This window comes from Castor canadensis, chromosome 11 (assembly GCF_047511655.1).
Source record: "Castor canadensis chromosome 11, mCasCan1.hap1v2, whole genome shotgun sequence".
Classification (NCBI taxonomy): Eukaryota; Metazoa; Chordata; class Mammalia; order Rodentia; family Castoridae; genus Castor; species Castor canadensis.
This window is the reverse complement of record NC_133396.1, coordinates 25,958,499-25,978,345: the sequence shown is the minus strand read 5'-3', so window position 1 is coordinate 25,978,345 and position 19,847 is coordinate 25,958,499. Positions and strand designations below refer to the sequence as shown.

Sequence of the window (19,847 nt, the reverse complement as noted above, 5' to 3'; positions counted from 1 at the left end):
GCCTTGTGAGTCTGTTCCCAGTCTTATGTTCCACTCTTTCCCTCCAGTTGGCTTCTCCACCTGCTGGGTCATGGCCAACCCCACCTAGGAACACCCCCAAGGGGCGCTTTGCTGCCTGAGCAGGTGGCACATGGGTGGCAGGGCAGGCAGAGCCTGTAATACTTGAAGCCCTAGAGGGCAGTGCTCGGAAGCATTCACTCCTCCTAGAACCTGTCTCCATTCTTCCCCAACCTCCTCTTCCCAGGTAAAAAGCATTGGGTTGGGGACTGGTATTGGAGGGCAGGTCCTTTCTCCCATCCCATGTCCTGTCCTGAGATCTCCTTCCTAGTCATCTAGATCACTCCAGATGGCCTGATGACAAAAAACAATTTGCAAAGTCAGGATTTCAGGATTGATTTAACATTGCTGAGTGTCCATTATGTACAAGGAAGAGAAGAGTCCCAAGACTAACATGGCTCCTATTTTCATGGAATTTGGCAGAGGAGACATGAAACAATTCACAACTAAGTCAATAAACACTACAACAGGGAGAGTCAAGGGCATTGTAGGAGCACATAGCAGACATTCTGGGCAATGAGCAAAGTCAAGGTGAATCCTAATAGAGGGGCATACAATGGGAAGGGGTAAAACATGAAACAGGAGAGGAAGATCTGGGTCATCTTTTTTTTTTTTTTGGTGGTATTGGGGTTTGAATGCAGAATTTTGTGCTTGCAAAACTGGTACTCTACCATTTGAGCCACACCTCCAGTCCATTTTGCTGTGGTTATTTTGGAGAAGGGGTCTCATGAACTATTTTCCTACTTGGCCTCAAGTCTCAATCCTCCTGATCTCAGCCTCCCAAGTGGCTAGGATTAGAGCCACGAACCACTGGCATTCAGCTTTGGGCCAAGTCTTGAAAGACCTTTCTGTAAGCTCAGTTAAGAACTTCCTTCATCCTAAGGACAACCAGAAGCAGAGGAAGGTATTCAAGTAACAAAAGGACAAGGTTTGTTAGTAGAAGGTTGGCTGGATCCCACTGAGGGCTGGAGATTCAATGGTAGATGAGACATCGAGACCTTGTCAGCCTGGAGTTACTGTCTGAAGAAACCACAAACAGTCATGGTGCAACATGTTCTATGCAATATTGGAGAGGTGTGTGTGGCGGGGGGGGGGGGTGTATGATGAGATCCCCAGAAGAGCTTTCTAATCCAGCTGAATGGAGGATAGGAAAGACCTCCAGAAGGAGGTGATATCTGGGGGAGCTGAGTTCTAAAGGCTTAAGCAATAAACAAAAAGAAAAATGGGAACCCTAATCAGGTTGGAGTTGAAATGTCAAGAGAAAGAGTAGGTCCTTAGGATGGATGTGCCCCTGGAGAGGTGGAGTTGGAGATGTTCAGAGCAGTCTTGCTTGCTGACCTAAGCAGCCTTTTCTGTGGGGAGTGACTTAGTGGTGTTAGAAGGAAATCCATCAACAAGATTGAAAGGGGAAAGAGCGGGGGAGACAGAGAGGCAGTTAAGAAAGTGAATGTTCCATCAGGTGAGAGGTGAGAAGGCCTGAATTAGAAAGCAGTAGCCATGGGGCTAGCAGTGTGGCTTAAGTGGTAGAGTGCCTGCTTAGCAAGTGCAAGGCCCTGAGTTCAAACCACAGTACCACACACACACACATACAAAGTGGTGGCCATAAGTTGGAGGTGGGATGATGGAGGAAGAGGTGGGTTGAAAGAGTTCTTTTGGAAATACAGTTTTCAGATCTTGACACCTCATTGAGGGCATTTTCAAAGATTATTTCCAAGATTTTATTTCAAAGATTAAATCCAAGGGGATTTACTAGATAGAACTGAAAGCAAATCTCTGAAAACCCTAACATAAATCCTGATTCTACCTATATACAGCTACAAACTCAGCCTCTCTTCCCCAGCAGGCCACAGCCCAGAGGTAAACTAAGGATAAGATCAAATGAGGTCATTGGTCAGAATCCAGGATCTCTGATTCCCACGTCACCATTCTGCAACCTGGAATAAATTCACAAATATACTCTGCTCAAGAAAAGGAAAAGAACGTGGAGGAAGAAAACATTTAATACAGTAATTCTTATTTCTAAATATGGGAGATGGTAAATATTCCACATAACTCCATCAGTAAGAAAGGAAAAAAAAGCCAGCCACTGGTAACTCATTCCTGTAATGCCAGCTACTCAGGAGGCAGAGATCAGGAGGATCGCAGTTCAAAGACAACCTGGGCAGACAGTTCATGGGACCCTATTTCAAAAAAAACATTACATAAAAGGGCTGGTGGAGTGACTCAATGTGTAGGCCCTGAGTTCAAGTCCCAGTACCGTTAAAAAAAAGGAAAAATGGGTCAGTCATGTGGCCATAGGCCATGTAGCTGTGCTACCTTCTTCTTGTTTTTTTTCCTTTTTTTGTTTGCCACCTTCTTCTGCCTACCTGGTCTGCCCAGGTTCTCCTGCCTGAGGCAGAAGCTCACTGGTTGGGGTTTTTTTTCTTTCTTTCTTTCTTTTTTTTTTTTTTGTGGTACTGGGGTTTAAAGCTGAGAAATTAATATTGGTACAATGCTACTAACTAAACTCCAGACTTAATTTGGATTTCCCCAGCCTTTTCACTGCTGCCATTTTTCTGTTCCAGAACCCGCATCACTTCTAGTGCCTTCCTTTTTTGCTGGGAAGAGCCTTTTAGTTAAAGACAGAATGCTCTAAGATACCATGGCCGTCTAGAGGCATTCCACGTGTCCATAGATGTTAGTGTTAGCAGGGACAGGACAGAGAATGCAAACCCAATTCCTGATCAGTGCCTATTCCACTGAGGACAATTCTCTGTCCCCTCCATTGACCTGCTGCCATAGCAACGTAGGAGGGATTTAGGGTTGTTGCTGTGGCTAGCTTATTGGGCAGTGCTGGCCATGAAGAAGGGAGGACTGCTCTATGGCATTCATGCTGAACTCTGTTTCTACTTCTCTGGCTGCTCAGTTTCATGAGAGCTGATCAGCCCTGTGGTCATCTGACTAAGAGTTATGTCAAGCCTCTTCTACAATGGGGCCTCTGGGAAACATTTGTGGCACAAACTCTCCTCCCCACTTTTTTTTTTTTTTTTGTGGTACTGGGGTTTGAACTTGGGGCCCCATGCTTGGTAGGCAGGGGTTCTACTACTTGAGTCATTCTGCCAGCCATTTTTTGTGTCAAGTATTTTCCAGATAGGGTTTCTTGAACTGTTTTCTGGGCTGGCTTCAAACCTCAATCCTGATTTCTGCCTCCTGAGTAGCTAGAAGTATAAGCGTGAGCCACTAGCACCTGGCTCATGGTGCAAATTTTTGTCTCTGGGCTCATCCCCAAAAAGTCCAGGCTGAACAGCTCTCCCAGAAACCCTGTTTTTAGTCCATTATTTTCCAAGTCCTTCACCATCTGGCCAGAAAATTAATGGCATCCCAGGAATCAGAGAGGAGGGAATATATTTTCTCTGCTGACTTTCAGGGCCACATGAAGAACAGCGGTTCCCAGAGAAAGGGAAAGCACTACGAATTCAGTCATGATTAGGAGCTGGACTACTAGGGAGGTAGAATGAGAATGGAGAGGAGGTAAACTGGGGATCTCCTTAGGCAGGAAAATTTCCAGGACCTAGAGACTGAATGCTGAACACAGAGGAAATTACCAAGGATGCTCCATCAGAGTTATCAAGATCCTTACTTGGATGACTAGGTGGATGGTGGGGTCACCAGGTGGGAAGTCCCCCTCCCTGTGATTCTATATGACTCTTCAGGTCATATAGAATCCCCTGCTCCTTGGTGCCACATTGAGAAGTGGTAGCTGATATTACAAAAGTGGCCAGGAGTGCTCAAGAACACTGTGTAATTGAGAGAAAGTTGCCAAGAATAGGACTTGGAGGTATACCTGCGGCTCAGGCTGGGATGAAGGAAAAAGCACTATGAAGAGGACCAAGTGCAGTGGTCACAGACTCCCAGGATGGAATCTTTAGGACTCAGAAGGACAGGAGGGGACAGTTGACTGGTTAATGTGGCCCTCAGGTCCTGCAGGCAGCAGCTCAAAATATTTCCTAGTGGCTAGGCATCCCACTCCCTTCTACCTCTTGTGCCTTCTGATGTCACCACAAGCCTGAGGAGAGGGTTGGGTTCAAGGCCTTGTCTGGGCACTTTGGTGCTTTGGGCAGAGGGTGACTTAACCCACCTCTTGTCCCACCTCTTTAGTTTCCTACCTGAGCTCGAAGCCTGGGACAGGATCATGACATTCCACACACTGGTGTGCAGAGGGGCTCCCACTGGGTTTAATGTTCCCCTGTCACCATCTCAAAATTAATAATTTTTGAATGAAGGCCCACCTATTATGTGGCTGGTCCTGTGTAGAGAGGCAGATGTCCAGCCCGATAGAGGAGAAGGATGGTTATTCAGGGGCAGGGTTCAAATTAGCCCCAAAACGGTACTGCTCCTGCTCCCCCTCCAGCACTTCTGACCGTTACAGCTGAGGTAGGGAGGAGCAGGAGAGCATGTCCCCTCGCTCCTCTGACTTCTTAGTCTCCACCAGACCAGGGAAATGGGATGAGTGGATGACTCATCGCCTGCAGCATCTGGGCCAATGCTGAGGAAACAGAAACCAGGAAGGCCAAAGGAACAAAAAGACTAATAAGAGAGCCCCTCTGAGACTTGTTTTCTGCCTTCCACCCCACCCCAAACTTCTCCCCACCTCTACTTATGCTAATTCCTAATCAGGCTGCTAATTCCCCACATTCTAAACCTCTCACAGCTCAGTTAGCGCCTTACTCCCTCTGCTAGGCCCTTGTTCAGACCCGTCAGCTTTCCCCACCCATGTGTCCACAGCCTCCTGGGAGCTTCCTCCTGCCCAAACCCTCTCCATCTGTTGCCAAGGTGTTCTCTGTGGCTCCCTTGCTTAAAATCCTTCTTAACTCTGCACTCCCTAGGAGACCAAGGCAAGAGCCCTGGGCACCTAAGGCACCAAGGACATCCAAGGTCATGCCTATGGGAGTCCTGCTCATCCTATCCGCAACCCCACGGACATTAACATGGAGCTTCTTTTAATTTCGTGCTGGGCTTGAAATACCCTTCTGTGCTCCATCTCTTCCTTTTTTTTTTTAAAAGACAGTGTCTTGCTATTTGCTATGTAGCCCAGGCTGGGTTCAGCTTCCCAATAGTTGGGATTACAGGCATGTGCTCTCATAACAGGCTCTGTTGTCTTTTCTTCGTCTAGCTATTCTGTATAGTAAGTCACCACTGAATTAAGCTTCACTGTACGCTTCCTCTGGCTTCTGGAGTCCTTGAGACTTTGTGACAGAATAAGAACTGAAAAATTAGGTGGCCCAAATTCAAGAGGGGCAAAAGGGGATGGAGTGAAAAACCCCTTCCTCCTTTTTCTCCCTCTTCATCTCTGGAGAAATCAATGTTTCAGGTTTCTACTGTAACCACCCTGGGAAAGTTTATGCAAACACAAGCCAATACGTGTATGGTTACGTGTACTGTTCTACCTTTCCCCACAAATGGTCCACTTCCATGTTATTCTGCGCTTTTGTCGGGATTTCTTTTTTCATCTTAGCTAGTTGAATTTAACTTACATTTTTTATCCACATATGCTCTGGAACCTCTGCTTTTCATTTTACACTATATTTGGGCTTTGATTTTTGGTCAAGATTTCAAGTTCTCTGAGGACTTCAATCAAGGCTTGCTTTTATTTTGTATTTCCAGCACCTCGACCAAGGTGGGTCCTGGGCCAACAGGTGTGAAAGAGACTGTGTGTGTTGTGTAACTCATAGGTTTACAGGGTGCTAGGCACTGTGGAGAGTGTTGAACACACTTTATCCCATGTACAAATGAAAAATCAAGGTGATGAATGGACAGCTTTGGGAAGGTAAGGCACAGACCCTGCTTTGCTGGTGCCAGCGTGCTGCCCTCTGCTGGTGACTATGATCAGGAACAGCATGCTACAGAAGGTGGAATTCTGGCCTACCTTTCTGAAAATGCCCCCTCCCCACTTCATGGGAATCAAAGCGTTGGAAGGGGCTCCTCAGACTGTTGTGAAGAGAGAGAGGTTTTTCCTAAAGCTACTGGGAATGGAAAGAGAAGATGAGAAGGTCAGAGAAGCTAGGAGGACAAGGATGAAAGGGTAGTAGGGAGCGCCTATGTGTTTTACCAACTGTGGGTTATGAAATCAAGTTGGTAAGTTGGGACCAGTTTTAAAAAAATAATACACATGGAAAATACCAGAGTGTCCTTTTAAATATATAAAGGTAAACATTGTTCTTAGGCTTTTTTTTAATTATTATTATTTTTGGGGGGGAGCACTCGGGCTTGAACTCAGGGCTTCATACTTGCTAGGCAAACCACTCTTACCACTTGAGTTACTCTGCCAGCCCTTTGGCTTGAACTGAGGGCCTACACCTTGATCCACACCACTAGCACTTTTTTGTGATGGGTTTCTTTTAGATAGGGTCTTGGGCTGGCTTTAAACAGCAATCCCCCTGATCTCTGCCTCCTGAGTAGCTAGGATTGTAGATATGAGCCACAGGCACTTGGCTGTGATGGATGTTTTTGAGATAGGGTCTCAAGAAGTATTTGCCTGGAGCTGGCTTCAAACTGAGATCTTCCTGATCTCTGCCTCGAGTTGCTAGGATTACAGGGGTGAGCCCCAGCTTGTTTCTGTTTTGTCTGTGTATGTGGATACTGGCTTGTGAGGTAAAATAGATTATCTTACTGAGGGTCTTGGTACCGATGAACAAAGAAGAAAATGGAGCAAACCATGGGAGAAATGATGGAAAAGCTCACGTTGAGTAAAGCCCTGAGGTGCGAGTGAGGAGTCACAGCAGAATCAAACCTGAGAAGAGAGGAGGGTACCATTCCCACCTGAGCTCAGAGATCTTCCTGCATCCACTGCTGATAGAGTTTTGAGCCTCCCTGAAGACTGCGAGGTACCAGAAGCTCAGTATTTCTCAAAGCGTGGGCTGCTGAGGACAGCTCAAATTGTTAGAAAGTTCTTCCTATTTACTGTTGAACTTCCACCCAGGAGTTCTCAGAATTCTGCCTCTTTTGCAACACAGACGAGAAACAAGTAAGCAAAAGTTAAGATGGCTACCTTGTGCCCCTTAAGTTTTGTTTCCTCCTCAAATTAGTATTTCGTCTTTTCTCCAGTATCTGAGCTTCATGATCCTGGTTGCCTTTCTAAAGGCAACCTGTCAGAAAATGCCCCCTCCCTCCTCCTTCCTCCCCTCCCCACTTCATGGGAATCATATATAAGGACTTTTTGTTTCTATTTTGCTAATTCTCACAACACCGTTATACAAAAGGCATTGTTGTTATTTTTCTAGAGATGAGGTGCAGATCATTTAAATCGCTTACCAAATGCATCCAACCAGTTAGTGTGAGGATGAAATTTATCAGTGTCCTCGTTTGACACTTAGAATTAAACCACGTCCTGTGCCTGCAAGTTTTGCTGGTTTCAAATAGATGATCTTCACTCTAAATCCCTTTTTTTTTTTTGGTGGTGGTTCTGGGGTTTGCACTCAGGGCCTCAAGCTTGCTAGGCAGGTGCTCTACCTCCTGCTCCTAAATCCCTCTTTGTTGGGCATGAATCAAGTAGTACAGCACTCGCCTAAATCCTTCTTTGTGAACAGTTTTTTCATCTCCCCCACGTTCCTCACGTGTGACTAGAGCAGAACCATGTATCTGGATAGGTAATTTTTTTTTTTAAAAGACAGGAATAGGGTCTCACCATGTAGCCCAAGCTGGCCTGGAACTCCCCATCCTCCTGTCTTTTCCTCCTGAGTGCTGGGATTACAAGTGTGTACCATCCCACCAGGCTCCTTTTTACTTTCTTATTGTGATCTTTTAATAAGTAGAACATAGACTATCACACTAACATGATGATGTATATTAAACTTGCAGAAACTTTTGTGTCTTTTTCTAAGACTTTCCTTCCTCTGAGGTCATGAGTTGTTGTCTTCCAACACTTTTATTGCTTTTCCTTCACCTTTAGGTCTATAATTCACATGGAATTTATCTTGGTTTTCTGTTTCATTAGTATGTTTGTCTATCCTTGCATTAATACTGCACTATCTTAATTCCTACAGTGTACAGTTTTGGTTTTTTTTTTTTTTTTTTTCACTACTGGGGTGTGAACTCAGGGCCTACACCTTGAACCACTCTACCAGCCCTTTTTTGAGATAGGGTCTCAAGAACTATTTGCCCAGGCTGGTTTCAAACTTCCATCCTCCTGACCTCTGCATTCTGAGTAGCTAGGATTACAGGTATGAGTCACTAGTGCCTGGTGAGAGGACTTAAAAGACCCTATTAGGATCAAAATAGCCCACCAAGGTCATGGAATGTCAGAAGATGTTTTTGAGTCACCCACCCTAATTTGGGTCAACATCAGTTTCTGAAACAATAGATCTTTTACTTAACAAAGGCCCAGGCCTGTAAACCATATCCTAGGAGTCAGGTGGACCCAATAATAGTTGATATATTGTAAATATATATTGTAAATGTATATATATTGTAAACCTAACCTATCTTCCTGAGCTAAAGGGACTTAACCTCCAAGCCCCTTCCACCTCAATAAAAATTCGTCCCAGGGTAAAAGTAATTGTTCTCATTCTCAGTCTAGAGACCACCGCTTTCAGTCTGTTGTAAGTGTATTCCTTTTCTACTAAACTTTACTGGCCTGAATTCTCTCTCCAGAGGCAATGACAGAGGTAGATAGCTCTCTGACATTATGGTAACATTTTTTGTTGACTCAACTCTCCCACCTCTCAGGGCTAGAAATATTTTTGAGGCTGGGATGGCCCACAGGCGCAGATCCATTTAAATGTTTAGGACTGTATGGGTTGGGTGGGGAGAAGGGTACTCAGGGCAGGGATGGGGAGGGAGGAGCCAAGATCCTGTTTCCATGGTATCCTCCCAAGGGGTGGGAACATGTAACCACAGTGCCAGTCACCCTGGAGGAGGATAGTAAGTGCGTCATTCGGCTCCCTCGTCACTTATCCCACAGGGATGAATGGACATTTCTCAAAAACCAGACCCTGATGCAAAGTCAGCACTCCCCGCACATAGTTTCCACCCCAATCCAGAGATACGCCCTTTTCCGTAACATGTGAAACTCGGGTTCTGGGCTGCTTAGCCCAGAGAGACGAGCTCCTGAGGGGAAGACCCTTAGAAATTCCTGGCTTCCGCTCGCGAGAAACACCCCACGGATGGTGAGAGTGGCCAGCAGAGGTACCTTGAGGGACTGGAGAGGCAATACCTTAACTAAGGAACTGTTTTCTAACTGAAAGACCATCAGTCAATACAAAATACACTGGGGTCTCTAACACGCAGACACACTCTTCTGGAACGCCAGCCGGTTAATGGCTGGTGACCAATCGGAGGCCCACGAGCGCCGTTTTCCACGCCCCTTGGCTCGGCCCGGCCACTTGCTTCGCGGCTTACAGAGCAATCACGTAGCATACTCGGCACAGTAGCCAATAGGAGAAGGAGCCCGGCAGCCATCGGGAGGAGTGGGTGGGCCTACTAGACGAGTTTACAGCAGGTGTGCCTCGCCCGGAGCACCAGCCTCGGGATTCTTCGGGTTCTTTCGGCTGCTTCCCTCCAGGGTAAAATCAGGTTCAATCTAGAATCAACACATTTATTTTTCCTCCGACTCCAGCGCGTGCGCACTGAGACTCACAGAATGTGCCTGAAATGTAAGCGTATTGAGAGAGGGAGGGACCCGTAAGCGAGGTCCCGCATGTCAAGCGGGATCCGGGTACAGCCCGAGGTGATTGCTGCCAGCGGAAGTTCCCAAAACAGGGATTATAAAACCAAAAGGTTTAGTGAGGTCCCACCGAGATTTGAACTCGGATCGCTGGATTCAAAGTCCAGAGTGCTAACCATTACACCATGGGACCTGCTGGCGGTTTTAGGCGACCGGGAGCCTTCTCAAGCCACGTGGCACTCTGGGCAGCCTTTCGAAAACTCCGATGCATGCTCGGTTGGCCCTTTTGGGCCTGGACCCTGGGCTTAGAGGCCACCAGGGTGCGCGGGAAGCAGAGCAGCAAGGGCTTCCGTATCCCTCGCGTTGCAGACATACCTGGCCCCCCGACTGTCATCTCCTTCCCGCTGCTCTTCCCGCGCTTTTGTAGGGGTCCAGGCCGGTGCCCAAGAAGTCCGGAGGACGGTACGCTAGGAGTTACGGCGATGCTGGGTCTGGCTGTGTCTGGAGAAAGCTCGTTCTAGCCCCGGACCTGGGGCACGAGGCTCGGCACGCGCAGCTTGGCTTTGCCCTTGTTTTGTTTATTTATTTACATTGGCGTCCCCTATGCAGGGGACGCTTGCCCAAGCAGGGAGGGAAGCGGACTGGCACGTGCTGGGCCAGCGGTTCAGACCCCAGACGCACCAGGGATGCGCAAAGCCAGACTGGAGAGCGCCGCACCTGGCTGCATCCGCTGACGTTCCACGTGGCTAAAGTTACCTCCTCCGGGTGCGTTTGCGTTTCCAAAGCTACTTGATGGGGTCTGCTGAAACTTGTTGGCACCCCCAAAATGTTCACGTGATGGGGCGCTCCCTTGATGAATGACTGAATGACTGCCTTTAATCGCTTAGGTTACAATCAGATCAATTTACAAAGACAGCCCGCGGCTCTGGGCTGTCTGACATTTTACTGAGCGGGTAAAACTTTTCTTCAGATGAGTCTGGCAACAGTTTGCGTGCCGTTTTTCTTGGCAGTCTCACCTTTGGGACTTTTTCTTGTTGGAATACTAAGTACCAAGATGCGTGTTCAAGGGTGTTCTCAGCTGGGTTGTTTATTATAATATACTGAAAATTGGTAAAATAAATAACGGCACTATATTATGAATGCAGTGCAAGAATTTGGGGGAATAACATACTGTGTTGTCATAAAAAGCATGCCAGCCAGAACAAACAAACCAAAAATATACTTACCAATTAGTATGTGTAATAAGATCCCGCATCTGTACAAAGAGAAAAGCTATCCACTTGTGTAACGAACACTTGCCATTTATTTGCTGTGTGACATCAGACTCACTTTCTTGAGGAACCTAACATTTGAGTGGGTCCGGGCATAGCAGGGCTGTCCCACTCTCAAGTAGATCCCACTCACTCTCCCAGTTTGGGTAGCCAGAGTGGAAGTACAGTCCTTACCTTTGTCATTTGGACCAGACTGTGGCCAGAAGCAGAGGCATTTTAAAACTTGTTCCCATGCTGGTGATGGCTGTGACACCCAATGTCCCACAGGAAAGTGGGCCAGCCATGCCATGTCTACTGAAGCACAGGTGGTGTTCTAACCAGACTGCCCATGATTCTGACCTTGGATGGATTCCTGGCTGCCTGGGTTCCTGGGTTCTTGACTATTTACATGAGTTTGTTCTTTCAGCTTCTGTCTAGTGCTATGAGCTATCTGATATCTTTCTAATAAGTCTCTTTTTTGCATAATATACAATTCTTTTTTATTGTCTCATGCAGTCAAGAACGCTGTTTGCTTAAATCTGAAAAGCTGTGTTGGTGACAGTTGTATCTGGGGAGTAGATTTATGAGGGCCTTTCTGTTTCTGTATTGCTTGAAAAGAATTTTTATAACTCTTGCATATTGTCAGTCAGAAGAAACATTAAAGATTTCACATTTTCAGAAATAAACCAATCCCCCCTTGGGCTCCTACAGTAAGTTAAGTGTGCTAGTAAGACTGGATTTGAAGGCCTGGCATCTCTGGACCTTAGCTTTCCTGCTTGCTTATTTCTTTCTTACAAGGGCTCTGTGGGTACCAACATAACTTCTCAAAAGCCACTGTAGAAATCCTGAAGGGTCAGGATTGCATCCTTTGACAGTGTATAAGACATAGTTCCTTCTATGTAGATGGTGACTCCATTGTCCTACCCCCACTTCTCCCAGCTCCCAAGCCTCCCAAATTCTTCCTTTGTACTCCTGCTACCTTCTCTCAGCTTGAAAAAATCTTTTCAGCCAAATGACACCCTCACTAAAATCCCCTCTCATCAGGTGGCTTTTGTGAGCTGGAGTTACAGTTGATTGTGTGACCAACAGGGCTCAGCTCCTCCCATCTGTCTTCCCACTCCACTTTGCTGGGCTGTGAATTCTTAGGGGGAGGCTCTAAGGCTTGCTGGTGGTCAAGTGAGGCTAGTGCCTTACCAAACCTGTCCAATGAACCACTCCTTAGGGCCTCAGGGAAACCCACAGAAAGAAACATTGCCCAGCTTAGACCTTTAATGTTACATTCAAGGGCTAGAGGCCTGGTTCAAGTGGTAGAGCCCTGAGGCCCTGAGTTCAAACTCCTGTATTGCACCCCCCCAAAAAAAAAACCCCAAAGTCACATTTATTAAATTTTTTGTGGGACTAAGATTTGAACTCAGGGCTTCCCTCTTACAAAGCAGGCACTCCATTGCTTGAGCAACACCTCCAGTCCATCCATATTTATTAATTTTTTCATAACAGAGAAGAGGAAGACAAGATGTAATCTTCCTTCCCCAGTATGACTAGCTTAACATAACATGTGTGCAAGGCATCCTAAAGAGGGCATCTCATGATAGAGAAGTCTCAGGATTAGGGAATTTAAAATATCCTCTCAAATTTCTTATAAGCCTGTAAATGGTCAGTGGATGGAATAACAGGTACAATGATGCTTTGAGTAGTTAAAATAGAAAGGGTTCGTATTCAACATCACGGCCATGTTCAGTTGGTTTCCTTGTCCAGTCTCAAGCCTCTCACAGTTGGCTCCGTGTTTGACGCACGCCGAAAATCCCTTACTTTGCCTTGGAGCATTGGTTGAGCCAGACAAGCTAACAGTGTGCCCTTGTGCTGATAAGAGGGGACACCCTGACTCCAGGCTCACCCCACCCAACCCCTACTGCCCAGCCCCCTGTTCTGGGGCTGGCACTCCATGGTACTGATGGAAAAATGTGTCCACTTTTGTTGTTGTACTGGGGTTTGAATCTTGCTAGGCAAGTGCTCTATTGCTTGAGCCATGTCTCCAGCCCTTTTCACGCTGGTTACTTTTAAGATAGGGTCTCACACTTATGCCCAGCTTGCCTGGACAACAGTCTTCCTATTTAGGCTCCCCACAGTAGCTGCAATGCTGGTCGCACACCACGGTGTCCAGTCATTGGTTGAGATGGGCTCTCACAACCTTTTGGCCCTGGCTGGCCTCAATCTTAAATCCTCTTCGTCTCTGCCTCTCAAGTAGCTAGGATTACACTTCAGTCACTAACCCTGGTGTGGCCACTTATTATTTTGTGGACAAAGTGAGAATCCACATTTTATTCTTTTCTTGAATATTCTCATTTTCTTCTTAGAAATTGTTATTTTTTTAAATTGTGAAGGTAAAACATTTCTTATAAATGTCAAAACTTCAGGGAAGGACTTTGACATGCTTTGCAGGTGAGAGCTGGAATCTTTACACATCAAGAGATAGGAGGAGCACATATACAATTATACGGATTACTCAATTATATCATGAAATTCTTTGACACTCTCCTGGTAAAATTTAAAGATAAGGGAATTAGAGTTTGTATGAGAGACTTGCTTGAAGCTGGAGCGAGAAGACTGAAGGACATACAAGAGGCTGGAACATCCAGGCAAAGGATTAAGAATGAAAAAGAGCTGGATGTGCACTTGAACCTTCTGTGAAGGCCGTTACAGATGCAGGGCTAAGTGGACGAGGTAGAGTGGAAGGCAGGGATTTCTTGGGAAATGAATGATCTTGAAACCATTGCAGGTGTCTGGACTATTACAATGTGCTTGTCCAGACTGTAGCATTATGGGAAATGATAGAAAACCCCCAGAATGTTGGCATATGTCAGGAATTTTGCACAGTCTTTAGGATGGTTCTATGAGAGACAGCTTTTAGGCCTGCACACCCTGTTTTGAGCTTTTAGTTCTGCTAACAGTGCCTCTCAAGACAAGCTTACAGGCAGCCCTATAACCTGGAGCCTTGCAGGGCTGGAAAACGTGCCTCCTTCCTCCAAGAAAAAGTTAGTGCCCGCAGAAACGGGAGGCTTCAAGGAGAATAATGTGAGCAAGAAAACACCAGCGTGCAGAATTGCAGCTTGTAGACAAGTATTGCAATGTATTAAACATTTTCTGCCCACAAAGAGGAAAAATTGGGGAAAGAACAGATTGTCAATGGTCCCTCTGTACATTGCAGAACTATTTTGGATAGCCTCAAGGCAGAAGCCATTTAGCTGAGTACAGGCCGCCCCTCTGGTTTCAAGAATGGATTTCCCAGTCTCAAAGGCTACGTCTAGACAAGGTGTCTGGAACTGAATGGAAATAGGAAACATGCAGGTTTTAAGGAACTGCCAAGGCCAGCTCATTGGAAATTCAGTTTCCTTAAAACCCTGGCTGATAGCAGCGAGTGGTCACTCCCACGGTGGCCACCTCCAGTCCCTTGAGCACCACTAACAAGAAGTGAGCAGTTAGAGCTGTATAGACTTCAGAAAGGTCAGCCTGCCGATGCCACCTGATGTGGATGTGGAAGTTGAAGGGCAAGGGAGGGGAGCGCCTCCTAGCGGGAACCTGGAGCTTCCAGCTAGGCTAACCAAGCCACCGCTCACTGCCAAGACCTGGGATTCCTACAGTTTGGATCCAGTTTCTGCTACTTGCAGGCAAAAGCATTCTCAAAGACATGCTTCTTGTGGTACCGTTATATATTTTTGGTTTGTTGAAAAACAGACATGGGCTGGTGTAGTGGCTCAAGTCTTAGAGATCTTGTCTAGCAAGTGCAAGGTCCTGAGTTCAAACCTTAGTACCACCCCTCCACCCCCCCCAAAAAAAATCAAACAAGCCTAGCATGCTTCTGTGCTGCTGTAGTCCAAGCTATTTGGGAGGCTAAGGCAGGAGGGTCTCTTGAGCCCAGGAATTTGAGGCTTTCTTGGGTAACATAGTGAGAACTTGTCTCAAAAAAAAAAAGGGCAGGAGGAGTGGCTCAAACAGTAGAGTACCTGCCTAACAAGCATGAGGCCCTGAGTTCAAACCCTACTGCCAAAAAAAAAAAAAACCTGTCTAAAACATGAAAAATATATATGTTGCAGGGCGCTGGTGGCTCACACCTGTAATCTTACTCAGGAGCAGAGATCAGGAGGATCGCAGTTCAAAGCCAGCCTGGGCAAATAGTTCTTGAGAACTGTCTCAAAAAAACCCTTCACAAAAAGGACTGGTGGAGTGACTCAAGGCGTAGGTCCTAAGTTCAAACCCCAGTGCCGCGTGCACACACACACACACACACACACACACACAACCAAGACCCTAGCCAGTCGCCAGTAAGCTTCCCCTTGTCCCTTGTGAAAGTGAGGTAGCAGTTTTCCTCTCCTGGGGGCCTGGGGAATGGAGAGAGAAGAAGCAGGGAGGCAGGTCTGAGCTCCCTCTGGAGAGCCACACAATTATTGGGATATTTATGCCCAACTTGTCCTGGAATTCAGACTTTAGCAGAAGGTACCGGGACATTCATAGTCCTAAAAGGATACTTTTCTCATGAGTATGCCCTAAGCTATTGGTTGGGTTTGAAATTCAAGGTCTGTGTGGCCATTAATATCCATGACCTGATTTTTTGCTTCCAAACACTACAGGAGAAAATCTTTTATTTATGCCTCTCTGTTTTGAAAACAGGCAGACATCGAGAATGGCTGTGTTATTTAGGACACTTTGGTTATAAGTAACAGGAACCACGAGAAATGAGAGTAAGCAAAGGAAGATTTAAAAGGGTAGAGTGTCTCACCCAGCCCCAGCAGGCTCCAGCCAGCCCAGAGAAAGGAGCACAAGCCACTGGAGTCCACATCTCAGCCGCCCCTGCTGCACACGCCGGCTTCTCATGCTGCAGAATGACCTGTGCTCCTCGGCCCATATGGTGTCCAGCGGCAGCCTGGCAGCTCCTGGGATGACATCTCAAGTCAGCCACCCACAGAGCTGGATGTGACATTTCCTAGGCTCAACTCCAATTCCAAGAAGAGACAATCTGATTGGCCACTAGGTGATCAGGAGTGCACCTCTTGTCCTAAGCATTTGAACCAGGGAGGGAAGGCATACTGTCCAATGTAGCTAACCGGTTCCTGGGAAGAGGAGTTACTGCACACCAGAGCTCCAATCTGATCATTCCTCCCTGCTGGAGCGGAGGGTTCCAGATTTGAAATAGAGGGGACACTGCCCGAATGTGCTGATGATGTGAACTACAGCCCTCATGATGGCAGTGACCAGGAGGAATTTGATTCAAGGACAGTCCCAGCAAAAAAGGTAGCAAGACCCCATCTCAACCAATAAGCCAAGCTTGGTACTGCACATTGCTAGAGAACTCCAGCTTTTACAGTTTTAAAGGTTTGTATTTTAAAAAGAATGCTATGTGGCCAGGTGCCAGTGGCTCACACCTGTAAACCTAGCTACTCAGCAGGCAGAGATCAGGAGATCTAGGTTCAAGGCCAGCCTGGATCAATAGTTCAAGAGACCCTATCTCAAAAATGCTCAACACTCAAAAGGGCTGATGGGTAGTTCAGTGATAGAATGACTACTTGCAAGCATGAGGCCCTGAGTTCAAACCCCAGTGCTATCAAAAAAAAAAAAAAAGAATGGTCTGTGATAGGAACTTTATGTGGTACAAAAAGCCTAAAATATTTATTATCTGGTCCTTTACAAAAAGTTTATGACCCTAAGAAAGCAATGCTACTCAAAGGGCCATGAATGGTAAAGTCTGTGAGCGCTGACGTGAACATGTCCCCAAGGGACATATCCCAAGACCTCCAGTGGCCTGAAAGCATGGGTAGTACCAAATCCTATTGATCCTTTTGTTGCTGTTACTGCCTTTGAGACAGGATTTTGCTACATAGCCCAAGCTGGTCTCCTGCCTCATCCTCTTAGTGCTGGGATTACAGGCATGCACCACCACACCCCACATGGAAGACTTTTATTGATTATTTATTTATTTATTTATTTTGTGGTGCTGGGGCTTGAACTCATGGCCTGTCTACACCTTGAGCCACTCCACCAGTCCTTTTTTGTGATGGGTCTCTTCGAAATAGGATCTCATGAACTATTTGCTGGGGCTGGCCTCAAACTGTGATCCTCCTGATCTCCGCCTCCTGAGTATCGAGCATTACAGGCATGAGCCACTGGCGCTGGGCTGGAAGACCTTCTTTATGAAGGAAGTTGTGTTTTCATTAACATTCTGACACATGCCCCTTGTCTCCATGGACCAGTGCTGAGCAGAAATTATGTAAAGAATTAAAAAGTAAGGTTGAACTTACTTTTTACTTTAGGGTAAATTGGAACAAATGTAAGAAATATAAAAATTAGTTTTCTCATGTTTTTTAGAAATTATTTTTCTTCTATAATATTCAGAGTTATCTATTGAAAATAAGAGACAGGCCGGGCACTGGTGGGTCATGCCTATAATCCTAGCTACTTGAGAGGCTGAGATCGGGAGGATCATGGTTTGAGGCCAGCCTGGACAAATAGTTTGTGAGACCCTATCTCGAAAATAACCAGAGCTCAAGTGGTAGAGTGTCTGCTTTGTAAGCAAGAAGTCCTGAGTTCAAATATCAATTCCAGCCCCCCCAAAAAATTGAGATAAAAATTATAATAAAATATCATTCAAGTCAAAACTTTAACACATAAAATTCAAAATTATTTGAGTAACATTACTTTAAATTTACCTTAAAAAATTAAGTACGTAAAGGCTTTATAAGAGAAAAGTGATTATAATTATAGCATTATAAAGAAAAACCTGAGGTACAATAGAAATTTAACAAGTTTATTTGAGTAGAGCACATTCCCGCAATCTGTCAGCTGGCTACTTGCAGGTAGCTGAGGTGGTTTGGTTTCTAACATAAAAATTTACCAGCAACGAACCAAGTTATGTCTCGCTTATGTCTGCAGGGGAAGCGAGATTCTGGCTGTGTTTAAGGCTCTGTTGGCTTTATTTGCTGAGGAAGTTTTCAGGCTCAGTATTGATTTTAATTGTGCTTCAATCACATTCAATACCTGGCCAATTTCATGGTCACTGCCACATGTGCTCATCGCCCTTGCCCACCAGGTGCTTTGCCCAAGCCAACAGCACCTCTGCAGTCTGAACCACTCTGCCACTCCAAGAGGCAAGGACCACAGTTATTTGTGGTTCTGAGTCCACAAGATAGAACTAAATAAAAACGTGGATACTGGTGATGGCGGAAATGTTTCTGATTATAGAATTTCCACCAAATCATCTTCAAGGACCTGGCAGCCATACTCTTGAGTGAGGACACCACCAGCATACTCATTTATGTGAGATCAGGGGAGCAAATGCTTCACAAACGAGAAGGAATCACACACATATCATTGTATTTTTTTATCAGTGATTTGATCAACTTCTAAAGCCCCTTAACCTTTGATTGGCACTTCCAGTAATTCAGCAGTATCCAGTGTCCCAGCTGGTTTGATCAACATTCATTTTGTGAGGAGTCTGCTCTGGGGAGCCCAAATCTCCAGTTCCACTGTCCAGGAGGCCCACAGCCCATCAGCCTCTCTCCTTTCCTGTGCCCAGTGTCTATGTGCTGCACTGGAGCCGGTTCTTGAAGTAGTGGAGAGCCAGCTTGTACTGGATCTCATCTTTGGTGTTGGTCCGGTATTTTCTGTAGCTCTTCTCCAGGGCAGCCAGCTCTGGGTCCCTCTCAGAAGAATGGGACTGGTGGCCTATGATCACCTGTGGGCATGAGCCCACCAGCAGGCTTCCCAGTCCATCAATAAAGAACTCTGCAAAAGACAGAGAACAGGTGAGGTGGGAGCCTCACCAGAGAGCAGGGCCCCTCCTCCAGCTCTGGGACAACAGTCATGGAGACAGGACAGTTCTACAGCCCTAACTCCAGAAACCCATCGGGGCCCATGCTGATGGGGTTTGAGGAAAGAAACAAGTTCATTTTGCAAGCAAAGGTGTGGTCAGAAGGGGTGAGTTCAGGTTTCCTCTAATCAGAACTGCAGGCTCCCTATGAAAGAACTCAGAGGAGTCAGGGAAAAGGCAGGTGCCTGTGTGGTGGTATAGGAAAGGACTTTCTGGAAAATGAGAATATTAGTCAGGGTGGCAAGAGGGAGGGAACAGAGTAGTAGGGAAAGGAAGGGAAAGAGTGTCTCAGTAGGGACAGCCCCAGGGAGTCTCAGAGCTGGAAGAGAGGTGAGGAGGGAGGCAGGAGGGACCGTGAGCTCCCTACCTAGCCTGGGGGGAAAGTGGAAGGAGACCCTCTGGGTCAGCCCTTGGGAAGGACAGGTTTCCAAGGTGACCCCAGCCTGCTCCTTTCCTCAGCCTTCCAGCATCCCACCTGTGTGAGCCACTCGTTGTAAGCGTGGATCAAAGCCCACTCTTTGGAGGCGCTCTGTGTGGGCCAGGAAAAAGTTGACAACGCCACTGGTCACCATGCAGCTGGGGAAGCCTTCCAGGTGCTGATATGCTCCTGACCTCCGGTGAATACAGTCCCCATTCTCACCCTGTTCCAGCAACAGCTTGAACTGGAACAGCTTTCCCAACACACTGCCGCCCACCTAGCCAGCAAGCACAGCATCGGTTTTCTTTTTCCTTTCTCTTTATGGTTCCCATGTGCACACAAGGCTTGGTCGTTTCTCCCCCGCCCCCACCCCCTACCACCCACTCCGCCCCTCCCGCTCCCCCCACCCCTCCCTTACCACCCACTCCGCCCCTCCCGCTCCCCCCCACCCCTCCCTTACCACCCACTCCGCCCCTCCCGCTCCCCCCACCCCCTACCACCCACTCCGCCCCTCCCGCTCCCCCCACCCCTCCCTTACCACCCACTCCGCCCCTCCCGCTCCCCCCACCCCTCCCTTACCACCCACTCCGCCCCTCCCGCTCCCCCCACCCCCTCCCTTACCAC

At 46.9% G+C, this 19,847-nt stretch overlaps 1 protein-coding gene and 1 non-coding gene across 4 annotated transcripts in view; both read right to left on the bottom strand.

Annotated features, from left to right (window-relative positions):
- Positions 1-9,818: 9,818 nt before the first annotated feature.
- Positions 9,819-9,890, bottom strand: Trnaq-uug (transfer RNA glutamine (anticodon UUG)). The gene has a single exon. It is a non-coding gene; the product is annotated as a tRNA-Gln (tRNA).
- A 7,832-nt stretch (positions 9,891-17,722) lies between these two features.
- B4galnt2 (beta-1,4-N-acetyl-galactosaminyltransferase 2 (SID blood group)) overlaps positions 17,723-19,847 on the bottom strand; it is a 32,546-nt gene continuing 30,421 nt past the window's right edge. For 2 of the 3 annotated variants that reach the window (XM_074045961.1, XM_074045962.1), the window contains exons 10-11: positions 19,281-19,500; positions 17,723-18,720 (exon numbers count right to left, since the gene is read on the bottom strand). In XM_074045961.1, the coding sequence (XP_073902062.1) occupies positions 18,515-18,720; positions 19,281-19,500 (426 nt within the window). In that variant the 3' untranslated portion in view covers positions 17,723-18,514. The remainder of the gene's footprint in view (positions 18,721-19,280; positions 19,501-19,847) is intronic. The other variant, XM_074045963.1, reaches the window with a different exon arrangement.